The sequence below is a fragment of the Durio zibethinus genome, chromosome 7 (assembly GCF_047325235.1).
Source record: "Durio zibethinus cultivar Kanyao isolate XHJ-2024 chromosome 7, ASM4732523v1, whole genome shotgun sequence".
Taxonomy (NCBI): Eukaryota; Viridiplantae; Streptophyta; class Magnoliopsida; order Malvales; family Malvaceae; genus Durio; species Durio zibethinus.
In genome coordinates, this window is record NC_143168.1 from 21,127,813 (window position 1) to 21,148,054 (window position 20,242).

A 20,242-nucleotide genomic window follows, 5' to 3' on the forward strand; every position below is an offset into this window, starting at 1 on the left:
TATTATTCTATATGTCATTAAAAAAGATTATTCACCTAAGTATTCATGTAAATAATTTTTATCATGTAACTTTATATGATGTAATAAGATATATATATATATTAGATTATAGGCGCTCTTCCTTTTCCCAACTTCAAAAAACTTTTCTAGTCCGTGAGCTAGTCTTCCCTTCCATCTCTCTCTATTTGTAATTCCGGGCTCCAGCGAAGTTTAGTCTTGGAAGCTAAAGGCCATTTGTTTTCCTGTCACTGAAACTTTTAACATTCTCTATGATCGCTTTTGTGTTATCAAAATATTATCATTTTTCATGTTATTTAAAACAATATATTTATTTTACATAATCACAGTCTAAAAATTAAAAAAAAATAGATTATAAATGTTAAGATTTGAATTTGAATTTTATTAGATTAGATTTTAATTTTTTTAACAATAATTGTATAAATTAATTAAATTAAATTTTGGATGCAACATATTTTTTTTCATTCAAAATGAAACTTTGAAATCAAATTCGGTCAACTAATAGGCATCTCACTTTAACTTAGCTCAAGTGATGTCAGAAGATGGGAGTTGAGTTAAAATCTTAGTGTTCTTCCTTTATGAAAGAAAATTGGAAAATTAATAAGCTAATAGTACTATATATATCCTCCTCCTGCTCCCCACAATCTTTTTTTTTTCTTGTTTCGAATTTTTTTTCTTCTTATTAGCATCATTAGAACTGCTAGAGGATAAGCATATGGGTTAGTTCAATTAAATAACAGTTGGTAATAATTACTGAGAACATAATTAATCCTATCTTTTTTTTTTGGGTGAAAAAATCAATCCTGTCTTTACAAACTATATTGGTGATTTTTATGGAAAACGTGCTTTAGCTGCCTACCAGGATGTTGGTTCATTGAACAATCATATATAAAGCACTATTTTTTTTCTTTTGATCCAAATTTACAATGCCCTTAAGATTCTAAGTTTTAAGTAATAATACCATAATTTTTGTGGTTGTCCGAATGCTGGCCAAGAACCAAATATTACAAACAATAACTCATATCAGAGCAACTAGGCCTAGGAGAGAAATTGAGAATACTCAGGATTTGATTCCGTTGCTAAATAGTCAGTTTGACTTTTGTTTACATGAAAAGGAGATCGAGCAAATGCCACCGAGGTGGGATCCATTACGCGCCATCGACGCTCCATTATTTGGGAAAAAGAAAGATCCAGCAAACGATGACTCAGAAGATAATGATGATGATTTGGAGCTTGGGTCGGAGGAAGGGTTTATCTACGAGGTCCCCAAGAACATTCGTCAAGGAAATGAAAAAGCCTATACTCCTCAATTAATTTCAATAGGCCCTCTTCATTACAGAAAAATTTTTTTGGCTAAAATGGCAAAGTATAAATTGAGCTATCAAAAGAAATTTTGTGAAAGGACTTCGACTAAGACATTGGAAGATTTTTGGAGCTTCGTTGAACACAAGGAAAAAGCAATTCTCAACTGTTATGAAGCATTATCCATCATTGACGATGACATTTTAGTGATGATATTTTATGATGCACTCTTTATCGTCGAGCTCTTATAGAGGAACTATGAGAAGGAAAATGCAAAAGAGTTGGGAATCAAAGACTTCTTATTAAAAGGAACGTGGTCAGCAGGTCTTCGGAGGGACTTGCTCTTACTTGAAGATCAGATCCCTTTGTTTGTTCTTGAAGAACTGTACAAGTTATATTGTAACTTCCTCGTGAAGACAAATTTGATTCTTGTGCTGCCCCTGTCTCTGCTTTTCCCTTTCGTTATCATGCTTGCCTCTACTTTGATATTCCATGAGATAAAAGGTTCGAGGATACATAAATCCTAAACACTTCACCGGTTTGTTAAGATGCCATCTGGTCAGAAATTGCGCCTCAAATTCAGATCTATCCATGGCCCAAAAAAGAAAAACTGAATCAGTGGTTAGTGCGACAATGTTGCATGACGCTGGTGTTGAGCTTAAAGCTGTAAATAATCAAAGTGCAAGCTGGCTAGATATAGAATGTGAAGGGAAAAAGCTTAAAATCCTAAAATTGAATGTCCACTCCAACACTGAAGCTTATATTCGCAACAAGATGGCCTTGGACATGTGCCACTATCCAGGTGAAACCTGTGTTTGTGCTCACATAGAACTAATGAATTATCTCATTAGAACTGACAAAGATGTAGATTTGTTAATAGACAAGGGGGTTTTAAGCAAAGACGGTGAAAGCGAGGGAATTATCGTTAGCAGAATAAATCCCAGTAAAACATTGGCAGGTATGATTGAGAAACTTATGCAGGGAGTTGGCGAGCCTGCTGCTTGCTACCGGGAAACAGGGAATCGACTAAACAAGTATTACAAAAATGCTGGGAAGCACATAATTACAACATTCTGCAAGGAGAATCTAGCAATTCTGAAGCGTGTGTATTTCACCAATCTTTGGCAAGGAACTGGAACTGTCGCTGCTTTTATGGTGGTTGTGCTTACTCTCATTCAAACCTTGTTGGCATTTCTTAAATGAATTTTATTTTAACCACATGTAACAAGTTAAAGAAATTATTATGAATAAAATATTTAAAAATAATCTTTTAGAATTTTTAAAAAATATTAATTACTATTTAATTAAAATAAAATATGATAATTTTTAGTTTCTCAACATGCAATGTCATCACCAAAATATTATGCCACTAAATTAAAGGCAAAATCTTAACATTTTCATCAAGAAAAATTTTTTCACGCACTTTTAGACACTAGCAATAGGAATAACGGTTGTCACATGCACTCTTAGGTATATTAAAAAGAAAAAAATAATATAATAAAAAATTATTAATATGGTCATTATTAATGCTGTTTGTAAATTTTAAAAACTTCACCAATTATATATAGAAAACGAATTCTTGTTATCAATTGTTCTTAAATTAATATTTAATAAAAATGTTAGGACCAAATTTAAGAAATTTGGAGTAAAAGGACTAAAACAACAAAATTGAAATAATAAAAAGATCAAATTAAAACTTAAAAAAAATTTATTCCACAATTAATATACTAATTGCAAATAATCACACCTTACCAGATATATCAAATCAAGAAGTATATAAACGCACAAACCATAAGAAATTACTAATTACAAACATAAGACATTAATTATATCTTACAGGGAAGCCAAAAACTTATTTAGTTTACAGTACTTGATAGATCACTTGGCTTCACTTCACAGCACCCTGCCTCCAGTCTGCAAATTAAGCAAAAGAAACATTGCACTCACTGATGTACATAAGAAAGAACTGAAAATATAGTTTGTAGCACGGCAAGTAGGAGCAAGACAAGTGCAGCGAGAAAGGAAATGGGCGACTAGGGCGAGTTGAAATAATCTTTCTTCAATGATGCCTTCCATTTGTTCCATCTTTTCTGGCAATATTGCTCGTTCACCTTAATTACCACTTATCTTCTCATAGTGGAAGTCATTTGACGAGTAAGTAGAGTCAAGAATTTTGTTAAACGTTTGGGGCAACTGCTTCATCAAATTATCAATAATTCCATGTTTGCGGAGTATTTGTATGTCCTTTCCTGAGTTGATGAGCTTATCCATGAACTCCACGTAATCAAAAGCGTATGTAAGTTGGTTCCAAACTTGGGATAAATGGTTCATAGGCCAAGAAATTATGCAAGATACGCTCTGTATTATCGTCAAGGTTGGAATCTTCAGTTTCGCATCTTTTGTGAAGTCTACATCGAACAAGCTTTTAACTTGCTCCTTCTCCCCGTTCTTAACTTTCCCCTCCTTACCTTTCTTTACGAAGTTGATTCCTGCCTCTTCCAGCTGTGTTGCACAGCGTATGAATTTCCATGAGCCTTTTTCCTCCAGCTCTGTTGCACTCCACAGCGTTTGAGTCACGCGAATATTAATCCCTTTGCTTTTGCTTCTGCTTCTGCTGCTTTAATAAAAGCCTTGAGCTTTTCTTTTGCGTTTGAATAAGTATTGCTTCTGCTTTTGCTTTTAATTTTGGATAACCCAAGAATGTCAAAAGAAACTCATTTGACAAAGGAGAAAGGAGTAGGAAAAAAACCCTAATTTTTTTGAAGAGGATTAAAGGATTTTTTTTTCCTTTCAATTGTGAATTTTTGGGAGAATTTTTATTTTGTTGGTATGACTTGTCATTTATTTATGATGATGTGGATTACATGTGTACAAAGTAATTTATTTTGAGAATTAAATTTAAAATTACTCTAGTTTGGGAAATAAGATTGAGCACCTGCATATAGGAAAAAACTCTTCAAACTTTCCTAAGTTTTTTTTTTTATGAAATTGTAAGTATAAAAAAAGTTATAATTATAATTAGTCTATGAAACTAATACTAAAATAATATAGTGACTAGGTCTTCAACAACTTTCAAATGTGCTTAGTCCAAAATTATTTGATAACACCCAAATATCTTTTGCCACTTAATAAAAACCTTTCGACATTGAGAGATGTGTACCATTGGAAGAAAATTCGTCAATACAACTTGAATTGTCCCAAAACAAAAAAAATTTGGTTAAAGTCAATGCTCACAATTTCAAGGAAAAAACCTATGAAAACGATTGATAGCAATAAGATTTGGGTTGAAAGATAAAAGGAAGTTACATATTCATCAATCCCTTGAAAAAATATCAGAGTGATCATGGCGACAGAAAGCGCTGTAATTAAAACATATGATTTTTGGCAACACAAGTTAAACAAATTCTATTACTAGGAAACCAGAGAATAAGCATTAATCCATCGAAACAATTACACAATTAATTAATACACGTACAAACAGCTATCTAATTAATACACGTACAAGGCTGTTGGCAGCAGTCAAATATTTATTTTATTATATGTAATAGCTCACTAACATGAGCTTTTAGTACTTCCCCTGCCTCCTATCAACCATGGAAACTTAAGAAAACTTAAGACTTACTGATGAACATAAGAAAGAACCGAAAATAAAGTTTGTATCGCGGTAAATAGGAGCAAGAGAACAGCAGCAAGAAAGGAAATGAGCGACCAGGGCGAGTTAAAATAATCTCTCTTCAATGTTGCCTTCCATTTGTTCCATTTTCTCTGGCAATGCTCATTCACCTTACCAAATATCTCCGCATAGTAGAAGTCATCGTACGAGTAAATGTGTTTGCGAAGTTTGTTAAACATTTGGGCAACTGCTTCATCATCTCCTAACCAATTATCAATAACTCCACAGTTACAGAGTAATTGCACATCCCTGCCTGTGTTGATGAGGTTATCCATGAACGTCACATAATCACAAACGTAAGTTGGTTCCGAACTTGGGATGGATTGTTCGTAGGCCATTAAATTTCGCAAGATACGCTCCGTATTATCGTCAACGTGGAAGGTTGGAATCTTCAGTACTTTTGTATCATCTGTAAATTCTATATCGAACAAGCTCTCTACCCCTGATTTATTCTTCTTATCTTGCACCTTCTCACCAAAGAACTTGATTCCTGCCTCTTCCAGCTCTGTTGCACAGCGTATGAATTTCCATGAGCGTTGGGATTTTGGTTCTTTTGCTTCTGCTTCTGCTTCTGCTTTTGATTCTGCTTCTGCTTCTGCTTTTGATTTTGCTTCTGCTTGTTGTTTAAACAGAAGGTGGCTTTCTCTTCCTTGAACTGAAGGAAGGCAAGTAGCATGTACTAAGCCCAGAAGATGCTTGATATCATTCGTGTCTCTGTATGTGGGATAGTACTTTTCAGACCACATCGCTGGTCTTTGCGCCCCTTTTGTGAATAAAGAAAGAGCTAAACGAGCGAACTTATCAAGAGCATCTTCACCCTCTGACGTTATTCTGCCAGCATCTTCACGCTCTGGATTTATCATTCTATATAGATCGAAAAGCACAAAGAAAGGAAGCTGATTTTCGAACAGTAACAAATCATACCGAATTTCAGTTTGAATCCGTCCAAGTTGGCAAAAATTTTCTTCTGGGTAATTCCCCAGTATTAGCCAAACAATAAAAAATCCATCGCGGACCAGCCAGTTTACTGGTAAATTAGGGCGACCGGCATCTTGGTAGCATTTTTTAACTCCTTCTAATATTGATCTCATGGCCTCTTTAAATTCGCGGCGATCACGCTTGGTTTTCTCAATGAACCTTCTGTAGCAATTCTCTTTGACAACTTCCATTGCCACCGTGAGTTCCCCATAACGATTACCTCCATAGGGACCGATTGAAATCACATTTGGTTTATAGGCTTCCGCATTTACTTCACGTAGTCGATTAGGCAGTCTAATAATAATCCAACTATTTGGGTCTATCATCTGTTAAAAAGGTGGCACATGCAGTGATTTTTAATAAGCGATCATTTTATAAAATGCATTTTTCAAGATTTGAAATTGTTAAAATAATTGCATTAAAATTTAAGTAAACAACACTTTCTTTTTCTTGAAAATAAATTATATAAGGAAGCTTCTATTCTTTATTATTATTTATACCCTAATTTTTTTATTACAAAAATATTCTTATATATAATTACTTAACCTCTGACAAAGTACTTTTCAATCTCACACCCATTTCTACTCCTTTTTATTCTTCATCTTCTTTCCTACTTTTTTTTTTTTCGTTTTTCTTTTTATTCATATATAAACATCTCATTTCATCTTAAGATTTTTTCGAAATTAATTATATTTCAAATTTTAGTTTGATTATACAATTGAGCTTTAATACAAAAGATGAATTTTTGATCCAAGAGTTAGAAGCCCAAATTTTAATTTTGATTTTTGTTTTAGATTTCGATTTTAATTTTATTTTTAGTTTTAATTTGGTCATGAAAAAAAAAGTCAGAAAAGCCAAAACAGAAAAAGTGGGATTCTTTGTGAAGATCTTGATTTTTCTTAAGATTTTGAATTAATGACCGAGACATCTTCGGAAAGAAATCTAGAGTTAACCAAGATCGAATCTATCAAAAACAAACAAGCGGCAGAAAATCAAGCAAAACAGAGAGTCACGAGCAAAGGCCAGAGATAGAAATCAATCGAAGAAGCGATTCAAGCCAGAAGCAAGAATCAACAAAAAATAAGCATTCAAACCAACCAGCAATTCAACAGAAGCAGACAAGCACATTCGGGCAATATAGCCAACAAAAGCAGACCAAGACAAGCAAAATCAAGTCTGCAAATCAGGCATCAAGCAACAAGCAAGAAGCAATAATCAAGAGCAATTCGACGCAAAGAGAAATTTGGCATTCAAGTTTGATTTTCTAGTCAACAGCAATTTAACAAAGGCAACATAGAGCCAACAAGCAATTCTACCGAGAAGCCTCTACCCAGAAGCAAAGAATTGAAACAAGTCGACCCAGAACCGAACCCTTCCACAAACCGAGCAGGAAATCATCAACAAGCAGAAATAGAATCGGCACCCAAACAGAATCAATACATACAGCCTCAATGATAAAAAAAAAAAAAAATCAGCAACAACGAACAGCCCCAGCACAGCAAACAATTGTCAAAATAAAAAATAAGGACCCAACCCAGAAGTTAAAGCCGCAAAGTCGACAACCCAAAAAAAATTGATTTTCACAGCAAAACCAAATCCACCCAAAGACCTTCGATCGACAACCACAATCCACGATACACAATTATCTGAAAATAGCACAATCAAACACAAACAGTAAAAAGGAAAAGGAAATTTCCGGGCGGGGAATTCTTCTTTGAGGTCTCGACTTGGGTTTTACTTTTTTGGATATTGTTAGAGGACAGGAAGAAGGTCGTCTGGGATAGCGAAGGCAGGCGGCTAATTCAGGCAATTGCGGAGAGTCTCTTGAAAATCTACCAAAGGAAAGAGGCGGCGGTCTCCAATCGGTTTCAAGTTTTGTTCTCGGTGTTTTAAATAGAGTTATTTATTTAATGTATTATATTTTTTTATATATTGATTTATAATTGATAAAATTTATAATTTGGAAAACATGTATATTTTGTTAATATATTACTTGCATATATATATATTAATAATATAATAAAATGTATTCTATAAAAAAATTTTAAATTTAATATATATTAATTTACTCCCTCCAAATCAATTATTAATATCCGTCACTACATACATAAAGCTAATTTAGGTGAGCGAAATGAAAGTTATTTGTGGTTCGTATACAGCAGAGCATTTCAATTACCTCCCTGTGAAATTCACAAGACGAAGACGAAGCCGAAGGCGCCGGCGGCAACAGCGGCGGCAGCAGCGACATTTCAGTATCATCTAAGTCGTTGCCTATTGGAATGCTGACGTTATCTGTAGCCATTACCTGGACAAAAACATGGGATATACAATACATTAATACGTAATTGTGTTTAAAAAATAAAGTGTGAAATATTTTATACATTGACATTTTAATTTCACAAACAAAATTAAAATAATGACATATTTTTTTATATATTTAAAAAATTTATCGAAAAAATAAATAAAATATGTATCATTAAATTAATATCATTTGTAGAATTAAAATACTCAAATGTTAATGTATCAAAATTTTCTTTAAATTTAATTAATTTCATTTTTTACACTTAAAATTATGATAAATCAAATAGGGTCACAGCCACTAAAATACTAAAAATATTCTTAAATTATTTTAAATTTTAAATAAATCTATACTTTTATTATATCCAAATAATCTTTTATAATGGGAATATTACCCAAATAAACCGTGCTTCACTTAATTAATTAATTTATACGATGCAGAGCAAACTCGTGGTTCATATGCAGCAGGGCTTTTCCATTACCTGTTCGGGCAATCGATTATTCATAGCCATGCCCACAGGGTCCATGTACCCCTCAAAATTTTTAGATTCTTCCAATAACTATCTTATGATAAAATTAAATGGCCCTTTCAAAAATTTTTATTTATTTGTATGTGATTTCATAATTTAGTTTTACTCATTAAAATTAAGATGTATTAAAATCACATTATTATTTATTTATTTATTTATTTATCAACAAATCATTATCTATAAATTTTTAAAATTAAGAAATTTGTGATAAGGGTTAAATTATAGTAAAACAAAATTAATAAAAACTAAATTAACTTTTAGTTTCTCAAATAAGAATAAAGGTCTGCAATCAAGTATTAAACATAATTTTTCTATGCTTTTTAATTGATTACAATTCCATTTTTTCATATAATTATTCACTTTTAACTCTATCTTAGATTTCAATTACCTCGATGGGAAATTTCCAAGTCGGAGCCGCAGGCGGATGGGGAGGCGGCGGCGACGGCGGCAACGATTCAATTTCATCTGAGTTGTTGGCTATTCGAATTCTGACGTTATCTGTAGCCATTTCCTGGACAAAAACATGGGATATACAATACATTAATACGTAATTGTGTTTAAAAAATAAAGTGTGAAATATTTTATACATTGACATTTTAATTTCACAAACAAAATTAAAATAATGACATATTTTTTTATATATTTAAAAAATTTATCGAAAAAATAAATAAAATATGTATCATTAAATTAATATCATTTGTAGAATTAAAATACTCAGATGTTAATGTATCAAAAATTTCTTTAAATTTAATTAATTTCATTTTTTACACTTAAAATTATGATAAACCAAATAGGGTCAAAGCCACTAAAATACTAAAAATATTCTTAAATTATTTTAAAATTTAAATAAAACTTAGACTTTTATTATATACAAATAACTTTTTAGGAATTTTACCCGAATAAACCTTGCTTCACTTAATTTATACGATGCAGAGCAAAATGAAGGTTACTTATGGTTCATATGCAGCATGGCTTTTCAATTACCTGTTCGAACGATGGTCTACTCATAATTGAATGCTGCAACACAGGCGGCAGCGACATTTCAGTTTCATCTAAGTCGTTGTCTATTGTAATGCTGACGTTATCTGTAGCCATTACCTGGACAAAAACATGGGATAGACAATACATTATAATGAATTAATTGAAGAGAAAGATAATAGTACCTCTTGAAGAATGAATTGTAATTTGTTTACTATGGAAAGAATGAACACTAATTTTTTAAAGATTTACCAGTCAAAGTGGAAAGCAGAATCGTGGCTGTGCTTGTGAAATTTGGTGGTGATAAAAGAGTGATGTATCTGATCACCTATAAATATTGGAGTGGGCGACCCATGCCCACCTTATGTATAATGACATATGAATGAATGACATCAGATACATTACTTCACATTTTCAATAATATTATGTCTAAATGACAATTACACATCTTCACAATTCTTGACTACCGCGTTGCTCAGAGTCACGTGAACTACTTTTAGAGAAAAGATGACACAATTGTCACATTTTCCACAATTGTACGTCTACATGATAATTACACATCTTCACATTTTATGACTACCGCATTCCTTTGAGTCATTATTGTCGGCTATCAAAAGTACCTTTAGAGAAAAGATAACATAATTGTCAGATCTTCAATAATTATAGGTTTATATGATAATCACATATCTTCACATTTCATGACCATCACGTTGCTAAGAGTCAAGTGATGTACTATTGTCAGCTATGACATAACAACAACCTCTAGAGAAAAGATAATAGAATTGTCTGTTTTGAATAATTTTTTATAACTTTAAACAGGATCACATTAATTTTGAAATGAAATAAATAAGAGCAATCGATTGCTCCATCAGTTGCTAAGCAATAGCAATCGATTGTCCTAACAACTGCTTATCAACAAATAGTACCAATTTTGAGTTTCGAGTGATTTTTTTGCGAATTATATACATGAGAAGTGGATTGCTTTCTAAGGTAACCAACTACTTTTTAGGAGCAATCGATCACTCATTAGGTCGCAGTTAAATGCTTAGGTTATTCATACATTTTATTTGAACTTTTGTCAATAGCAGTCGAATACTCAAAAATATAATGGACTTCTCTGATGAAATTTACATTTTGTGTGAAAATTTGTCTAAAACAATCAAATGCTCTCAGGAAAAAAGTCGAATGCTTGTCATGATTTTATATTCTATCGAGAATTTGTTTAAAGCAATTGAATGTCATTATTAGGCATTGCCATTATTGGAAATCGACATTATGTTTTATTTCAAAGCAATGATCCTTCATCCTATATATATATATATATATATATATATATATCATCAATATATAATAAAAAAATAATGAAGTTGTCACTAAAAAAATTTTTGATATACACACAAGGATCCGCTACTATTTTTTTATAGTTGTGACTTACCATAAAAGAATCAAATTTCTTGTATCACTGTCGTAGAGCTTGTTTCAAGTCATACAAGCTTTTCTTCAATTTATAAATTAAGTGTTATTTCCCTTTTACTTCAAAACTCTCATGCTAATTTATATAAATGTCTTCTTATAAGTCACCATACAAGAATGCAGTTTTAACATCAAGTTGCTTAAGCTTAAGATTCAAACTAGCTGCTAATTATAATACCACTCGAATGAAACTCATATTCATAACTGAAGCAAAGATCTCATCAAAATTGATGCTTGGTTTTTGAGAAAAATTTTTTACCACCAAACGAGCTTTGTACCTCACTAGTTTGTTACAATCTTTTTTCAACTTGAACACCCATTTATTCTTTAATGGCCTCTTCCCTTTTAGAAGTTTAATAAGATCATAAGTACCATTTTTCGCAATGATTTCAATTCTTCTTTCATTGCTTTTAATCAATGCTCTTTATCCGGAGTTGTCCACACATCTTGGAAGCTCTCTGGCTCACCTTCACTGGTAACTAAAATAAAATTTGAATTTGGATACCTGATAAATAGCTTGCACTCTGTAGTAGATCTCCTAGACTAAGACTCTATATCATCTAATGTCGAAGGTAGCTCCCCCTGCTCAACATTTTTAGGTAGAGAAGATTGCTCTCCCTGCTCAAAACTTATTGCATCTGGCTCATCACTAACTATGACTGGCTCATTCATATCTTCAAATTTTATTTTTTGCTCATTTCTACCATATGTGGCTATTTTCTGTGAAACTATTGTTAGTGTTAAAACATCACATTCAATAGTAACCCGTGTAGTCTTCTCATTTTTCTCAAAGTCTGTTATAATTTTTTTTCATGAAAGATCACATCTCTGCTTCTTACTGTCTTTCTCTTCACTGGATTACATACCCTGTAGTCAAATTTCTCATCATCATATTCTACAAACATATATTGTGTGACTTAACTATCAAGCTTTGACATCTATTCTTTCGGCACATATATGAATACTTTACACCCAAAACTTTCAAATGAGAGTATAAAGCATCGTTTTCTGTCCACACTCTTTCTGGAATGTCAAAGCCTAAAAGAACTGATGGTGATTTGTTAAGTAAATAACAAGCTTTGTTAACTGTTTCACCCAAGAATGACTTTGGTAATTTTGCCATCCTCAATGTACATCTAACTTTTTTCATAATGGTGTGATTCATCCTTTCAGCTACACTATTATGCTGTAGTGTTCTGGATTTTGTCATCTCATGCATGATCTCATGCTTTGAATAGTACTCTTCAAAGTCTTTGAATGTGTATTCTCTACCATTATCAGTCTAAATACACTTTAAGGGTAACCCTACTATCTTTTTCACCATGGTATGAAATTTTTAAAAATACTGAAATATCTTACTTTTATTTTTTAATATATACACCTAAGTCTTACGTGATGCATCATCAATAAAAGCAACAAAATTTCTATCACCACCTAATAACTCAACCTCAATGGGACCACATATATCAAAATAAATCAATTTCAATCTATTTTCTTTTCTCTGAGAACTCTTATGAAAAGAAACTCTACAATGCTTATCAAACAAATAATAATTACATAAATCGAGAAACATATCTTTGGTCAAAGAAATGAGAGACTGTCTTGTCAAAATTTGTAACCCTTTCTCGCTCATGTGTGCCAACCTCTTGTGCCACAAGTTTGCTGAAGTATCATCCTCAACTAATTTACTTGGTTGCCATTCAATTGTATCCATGTCTTATATATTATGCAACATAGTTTTTTTCTTGCAGTTATCATAGATCCTTTGAGAAGCTTAACTGCCTATTCTTTTATTGACTCTTATATCTTTTCCTATCAGGGACATTAATAGCAAGCAAGTTCATTCTCATATCCAAAATGTATTTGATATCTCTCAAAGTCAACATGTAGCTTGTACTAGTTTGTGCAACAATATCACCAATCTCAATAATTTGTGACACACTCTTATTTTTTATCTTGGTGCAACCAAAGTCTCTTTCTTTGTAAGTTGTAAACAACTCTCTTTTAGAAACACAATGATATGCTGCTCCTATGTCAACTATCCACTTAATATCGGGATCACCAACATGATTACAATTATCATGTATACAAATCAAAGTAACTGAATCACTATATGAATTCACTGTTACAATATTGCCATCATCTGAACTCTTACCTTTTTCATCTTTTTGCTCTTGCTTCAAGATTTTACAGTGTTATTTTATATGACCTGTTTTACCATAATAAAAATATTTTACTTTATCTTTGGACTTGGATCTATGGTTAGACTTACTATGACCTTTTGAGTTTTGATCTCTGTCGATGTTTTTACCCGTGTTTTTTGTGACCAGAGCTTGATTCTCATGGTCTACATCTTTTCATCTTACTTTTTCATTAAGTATACCGTCTTTTATCATCTCTAATGTCATCTTGTAATCAGGAGCTAAATTAAGAACAGTCACAACTAGAGTATTTTAACTATCTAGCAATGAACTCAAAAGAAAATAATGCCTTCATTTCATCATCTATTTTAAGCTCCATAGTAGTTATCCGATTAAATATGTCTTGAAAATCACTCAAGTACTTTGTAATCGATCGTCTATCCCTGTACTGTAAAGTTACAAGCTTTTTAACAAGTATAACTTTATTTATACCTGTTTTTCTCTCATATAATGCTACCAATTTTTTTCAAACAATGTAGGCATTTGTCTTCTGCGCTACATTGCCTACATGATAAAACACGTTGATATCAACTCATTTTTTGATTGTAGATAGTGTCTTTCTACTTAATTTCTTTCAGCTTTCATTTTTCATATCTGTTGATTTAGTCGAATCACCTAATATCAGCTCATATAAATCTTTACAATATAAATGATCTTCTATCATAGGCTTCTAAATTGAATAATTTAATAATGTCAATTTTATCATGAAACTTGCATCACCCTCAATGATCTTAATAGAATTTACTTCTGTATTGGGTTACTTTTGTATCATTGTCTCAAAATAACCATTGCTCTGATAGCACTTGTTGGGCCTGAAGTAATAAACACAACAACGAAGAAGTGATATATCATAATAAACTCACAGTAATAGATAATAATCAATAATAAAAAATAAAAAAATAAAACACACTAAAATTTACGTGAAAAACCTTTTAATATAAAGAAAAAAATCATGAACCACCAGAAAAATCTTCACTATAAAATAATTGATATACAAAGTTTTTCTCTTGCTAAATCTAGTGCTAATCAATAATTAGAGAAACAACTGGAGAAATTTCACCAAATAGGTGACTCAACAAATACACCATGAATTTATTCCTAGAAAGCTTCAAACCCGATCTTTACTATTCAAAATGTAAAACTCTGAATCATAAATTTGCTGACAAAGTTTCAGCTTAATTAGACCATGGGTTCATTCAACCAAATCTCCTTTCTTCTTTTTTTTTTACTTTTTTTCTTTCTCTTCTTGGTTTGCAACACTACTTTAAAGCAACCCCACCTCTTTTTATTAAGTAGCTAGAGATCTGTGTAAAAAGAAAGATAAAGGCCCATGGCCTTTGATTGGTCTAAAATAAATTACATGGGGTTGAACCCCATTTTCTTAACACTTATGACAGTTGCCTCTCCAAAAAATTATCTTAGATTTTTTCAACGGCATTCGCACACCAATTGATTAAGGAGTGATGTATCTGATAATCTATCAATAACAATATATTAAAACTGTTCGGATGCATTTTAAAACTCAATTTTTATATAGATAAGATAGGATATTAAGATTGATTTGACAGATAATTTTGGTAATGGATATATTTATTAAGATTTAAATTGATTTTTGCTACATGATTTTAGGGTTAATTAAGTAAAAAAAACACATAATTTTTATTTTTTTTCTTTTACTTGGGTAAGGGCCAAAACTACTTTGCTTGGCATTCATATTGAAAAAAAAATCCTAAGAAATCAAAGAGGAAAGAAGTGAGAGAAAAGAAAGAGTTCAGCCTTCTAAGATTTCGATGGCCTATGTGTTGAGAATAGTGATTCAAATCTCATAATAGATTTGTTTGAGGTTGGCTAGATATTACTTGATGGTCAAGAAAACTTGCAAAAAAAAAATTTTAAAAGAAAAATGATTAGTAAAAGGCATGTTTGATTTGCAAAAGAAGAATTCTAAGAGAAAAATGATTCTTAATAGGCAAATTTGTATGGTTATAAAGATGTAAGAGAGTTGTATGATTTTATGGGTAGACACCCTATAAGACCACTGGAGATTTACATCTTATGCGTGTGTATGTTTGAATGTTTGTGAATATACAATAGGAGACTAATAGGGTCTATATAGGTATGGTGCATGGGTGTAAAGGGATATATATTTATTTGGGTTAAAAATATTTCATAAGACTAGAGAAAATTGAAAGGACCTATGAGTATTAGTTATAAGCAGTTAAAATGATTTACATATTTATAATTCTTTATAACTAATGTATCATATTTTTTATCGTCAATTAGATAGAATCATATTAAATTTTTATCTCTTATGTATTTAATTAATTATTTGATTGAATAAATGTTTTTTACCTAACACTATGGAGAAAAAGGCAAAAAGAGAAAGGAAGAAAAAAAAGAGAAGGTAGCATATCGTTAGATTTGTGGTAGTTTAGGATTTTAATTTTTTTTTTTTTTTGTTTTTGTTAAAGAGAAAAAGAAATAAAAAGATAATAAACGAAGGGAAGAGAAAGAGGGAAAGAGGGTTCTTGGCATTCCAAAATGGGATTCGATCTTGCCTTTCCGAGCTTGAGTAATTTTTTCGACATAATTTTAGTTTTTGATCTTTTTGTATGTGTTTATCTTTTTATTATTTCCGATATAATTTAATTTTTTATATATAAAATTTTTATATATGATAATTACACATCTTCACATTTTTTGACTACCGCGTTGCTGAGAGTCACGGGATGTACTATTGTCACATCTTCACATTTTTTGACTATGACTACCGCGTTGCTGAGAGTCACGGGATGTACTATTGTCGATTGTGACATAACAACAACCTATAGAGAAAAGAGGACACAATTGTCATATTTTTAATAATTGTATGTCTACATGATAATTACACATCTTCACATTTCAAGACTGCCGCGTTGCTCAGAGTCACGTGATTTACTATTGTTAGCTATCACATAACAACTACCTTCAGAGAAAAGATAATAGAATCATCTGTTTTAAATAATTTTTTATAATTTTAAACACGATCATATCACATTTGAAATGAAATAAATAAGGGCAATCGATTGCTCCATCAGTTGCTAAGCAAAAGCAATCAATTATCCTAGCAACTGCTTATCAACAAATAGTATCAATTTTGACTTTTGAGTGATTTTTTTGCATAATTTATACATCATCGAGATCATCACTCCCAGACTACTGTCTCTCCACTTGTTTTTCAACTTTGATGAAATCTCTGGTGCTACGTTTCTCGAGTGTTTGGATTTGACCTCGGATTCCTCGGGTCCTTTTCTCAACCTTCCTCCCCTTCTGGCATATTTAAAGCCTTCAACAGAAACGGTAACCACGATAGTGGAAGAGATGGTGGTGACACCACTAACAGAGGAACGAAAAGAATGAAAGGGTCTGAGTAGAGGAAAAGAGTTGAGGAGAGGAGAGATCGAAAAAGATGTAAACCAAAATTTCCCTCAATTTAACCCCAATTTTTAAAAGATATTACTGAGGTGGATAGGAAAATTGGGAAGTTGGGGAGTCAGGGATAACTTTTAAATAATGTATAGATATATAGAAGTGGTTGAGTTTGATATTGCAAATTAAATGGCACACACTCAGTAAAATTACATAAATTCTAGCAAAAATTTAAATTTAAATTTAAATTAGCCTATTCTCTCTATTTTCTATTCTTCATACTCTAATTGCGGTCAAGGATTATTGCTGGGCCCTGTGTGAATTAGATTTTTTTTAGTATTTTCTCTTATTCTATTCATGGTGTCATATGTTCTTTTATTTTGTTCCTAGTTCAATTTGAAAGTAATTTCAATTAATCTTTGGAAAATTATGTCATTTTCATTTATTGTTAGTAAAATTTTTCAGACTCCACAAAGAAAGATCACATATATTTTTAAAGTAATTTAAAAAAACTAATTAAAAGAGAAGTGAAACATATATTAAACTTTTAATTTCGTTTATACAATAAAAAATTTTCATTACCGGTGTATCCAAAACCAATTTTTAATTTTTTCTTATGCATTGAGAACTTCATTTGGAGCCCAACTTTGTGAGTACGAATGGAACTAAGACATACTTTGTGAGCCAGAATGCAAAATTTATGTCCTTTTCTTAAAAAAAAAAATCAGTCCTTTTCCTTATTAAAATATAGCATTGACTTGTTAAAGCAGTCAATGCCAATCAAAATATTTACATTTAGGGTGGAAAAACCCGTTAGTGTCATTTTATTGTAATTTTAACTAGCATTATCAAAAAAAAAATAAAATTGCAAAACGTGATTTGTAGTCTGATGGATTTGGCACTAATCCTAACAAATTAGATTTTATTTTTTTTTAAGCTGGAGTTGGTGAGACAGTATTTATTTTTATTTAAAAGTAGGATAATGTTGTTATATAATTTTTAAGAGGATTTATTATAATCATCTTTTTTTATGAAGGACAATTCCAAGCAATTGACAGCTGCTCCTTCGTGAATAGGCGGTTCTTGTTTGTTCTAAGAACCGTTGTTTTCAACTTTAACGCGTTGTTTGGTAAGGTGAATAAAATTTTTAAAAAATGAAAAAAAATGTGAAAAGATAAAAAAAAGAAGATATTTTTTCTTTTCATGGTTTATTCGGCAAAAATGAAATAATGAAAAGTAAAAATAATTTTATTTTCATTTATTATTTGTTGGAGTTAAAAAAATACAATAAAAATAAAGATTATTAATTTAATATTATATCATTTATAAGCCGAGATAAAAAAAAATTTAAAAATAATGAATATTATGCACACTTGACTCACATCTTTTTTGTTTTATCTCTTCTTATCATTCTAATTTGGAATTATTGGTTTTTATGAATAAGAGTGGAAAATTATTATTTTTTATTTTCTTTTCTCTTACTTTTTTTTGTCAACTATACTCAAAATTTATTTTTTTTTCATTTTTTTATCCTCTTTTATCCATCCTTTTATTTTTCACTTTACCAAACACACCTTATTGTTACTATTGTTACCACTTATCTTAGAAATGTCTGAGTCCGGTCAAAGCCAAATTCAAATGATTTTTCAAAATTTCTATCTAAGACTTAGCTTGGGAAGCCTGAAATTAAAAAAAAAAAAATTATTGAAATAGTAAAATATATATTAAAATATATTTTTAAATTAAAATTAAATTAATATCAAAATACATTTTTTTAAAGGTGTTTATTAAGTGTTTTTTTATAAAATTATCGACAAAAATACATATAATTTGCATTTGTGTTAAATAAATAAAGTTTAAAAATATAGAAATAGACTTTGAAATGAAACTAGTAAGAATAACTGGCAGTCAATTGCTTTTTTCACATTGTTTTAAAATTTTGTTTAGGACAATCAAATGCCTTAAGGTTGACAGTAGAATGCTCTGCAAGATTACATATTTTGTGAGAAATTTTGCTTTGTGAGAATATTTATTTGTGACATTTGAATATCATGGTTTTAGCTTTTGAATTCAATTGTTAAAAACAAAAAAATTTTATTCCTTAGATATGATTTTTATTTCAAAAGTGATGATTTTTTACCTAAATAATATATATTTATAAAAAAAAATTTAAACCCAATCGAGACTTATATATCTATTTATCTATTACACTACTTTATGTGATAATAGAAAGATAAATATGTGTTTATGTGATTGAATGTTTAATTGCATGTTAATGGTTTTAATAATTGTTTTTAAAATAATGTGGACTGAAGTTTTTCAAGAAAGTATATATTTTTATTGGATTATCATTGATAAATTTAAGTTATCAAATTTTATAATTTTTTTTAATCATCTACATTTGTAATCTTATTATTTTGATCACGCATCCGTTAAAAAATAATTAGATTAGGATTTATTCCATGTCATTGTACTTTGTTCAAATGGTATATTCATGTCATAGATGACCAAAATATTATTTTTCAAAGTTAGATGAATAAAACAAAATTTTTGAAAAGTTAAATTATAAAGAAAAGGTAATTTACTTTAAGTTCTATAGTTAAATATGAGTTGCTTTCAATTAAATTAATAATGAAGATTTTCATTTTGAAGTCTTGGTTGCCTCCTCTATTTTTTAAAAAATGAGTTTTAATTTTTTATTTCTTACCAAACCATTTAAATAATCGTATATTTGGTAGACATTATAAACCAAGTTTTACAAATTCTTTTTAGCTAAAAACTTATTTAAAAATTATTGATCATGTATTGTGATTAAAAAAATTCACATAAATATCATGTAATTAAAAAATATTTGCAAAATTCCATAAACATGTTACATTGTTAAACTAAACATCAATTACCATTTTCAATGGTCATGTCACCATCATAAATTAGAAATCATGTTAGTGATTGGATTGGATTTTACAATTTATAAAAGTTGAGGGATTCAATTTGTAAAAACAAATTTATAGCATTAAATCCTCCTCTTCACTTAATTACAAGAACCAATAATATAATTTGAGCTTTTATTTATTTAATAGTATTAGTATTTAAAGCAGGAAAAGCATGTTTGTATTTTGTCTCATGTAAAATGTTCTGTTCCTAGTCTCTTGATAAACCTCAAGATTCAACGATCTTTCTTCGACTGAAAAGGTATATACTTGTGTATATGTATACATTATACTTGTGTATGTATATACATTAATTTTTTGGTGAAAAAATTAATCCTATCTTTACAAACTATATTGGTGATTTTTATGGAAAACGTGCTTTAGCTACCTACCAGGATGTTGGTTCATTGGACAATCATATATACAGCAGTGGCTTTTATCTTTTGATCCAAA

At 30.5% G+C, this 20,242-nt stretch overlaps 1 protein-coding gene and 1 pseudogene across 1 annotated transcript; one reads left to right on the forward strand and one right to left on the reverse strand.

Annotated features, from left to right (window-relative positions):
- The first annotated feature begins 1,145 nt into the window (after positions 1–1,145).
- On the forward strand, positions 1,146–2,523 carry LOC149518124 (UPF0481 protein At3g47200-like; annotated as a pseudogene).
- Positions 2,524–4,829: 2,306 nt separating this feature from the next.
- LOC111277458 (UPF0481 protein At3g47200-like) lies at positions 4,830–10,208 on the reverse strand. Its single transcript, XM_089763781.1, has 5 exons — positions 10,030–10,208; positions 9,784–9,897; positions 9,188–9,310; positions 8,148–8,276; positions 4,830–6,297 (listed from the first exon to the last, which is right to left on the reverse strand). Exons 2-5 carry the CDS (start codon positions 9,892–9,894, stop codon positions 4,939–4,941), a joined length of 1,722 nt encoding a protein of 573 aa, XP_089619907.1. The 5' UTR covers positions 9,895–9,897; positions 10,030–10,208; the 3' UTR covers positions 4,830–4,938.
- Between the last annotated feature and the right edge of the window lie 10,034 nt (positions 10,209–20,242).

Excerpts from the sequence above, each read along its gene's own strand:
- LOC111277458 (XM_089763781.1), bottom strand. The coding sequence starts at position 9,894 with ATGGCTACAGATAACGTCAGCATTACAATAGACAACGACTTAGATGAA. Across the intron at positions 9,311-9,783 it reads GTAGACCATCGTTCGAACAG|GAAATGGCTACAGATAACGT; the intron begins GTAATTGAAAAG and ends GTTTTTGTCCAG. Across the intron at positions 8,277-9,187 it reads CTTGGAAATTTCCCATCGAG|GTAATGGCTACAGATAACGT; the intron begins GTAATTGAAATC and ends GTTTTTGTCCAG.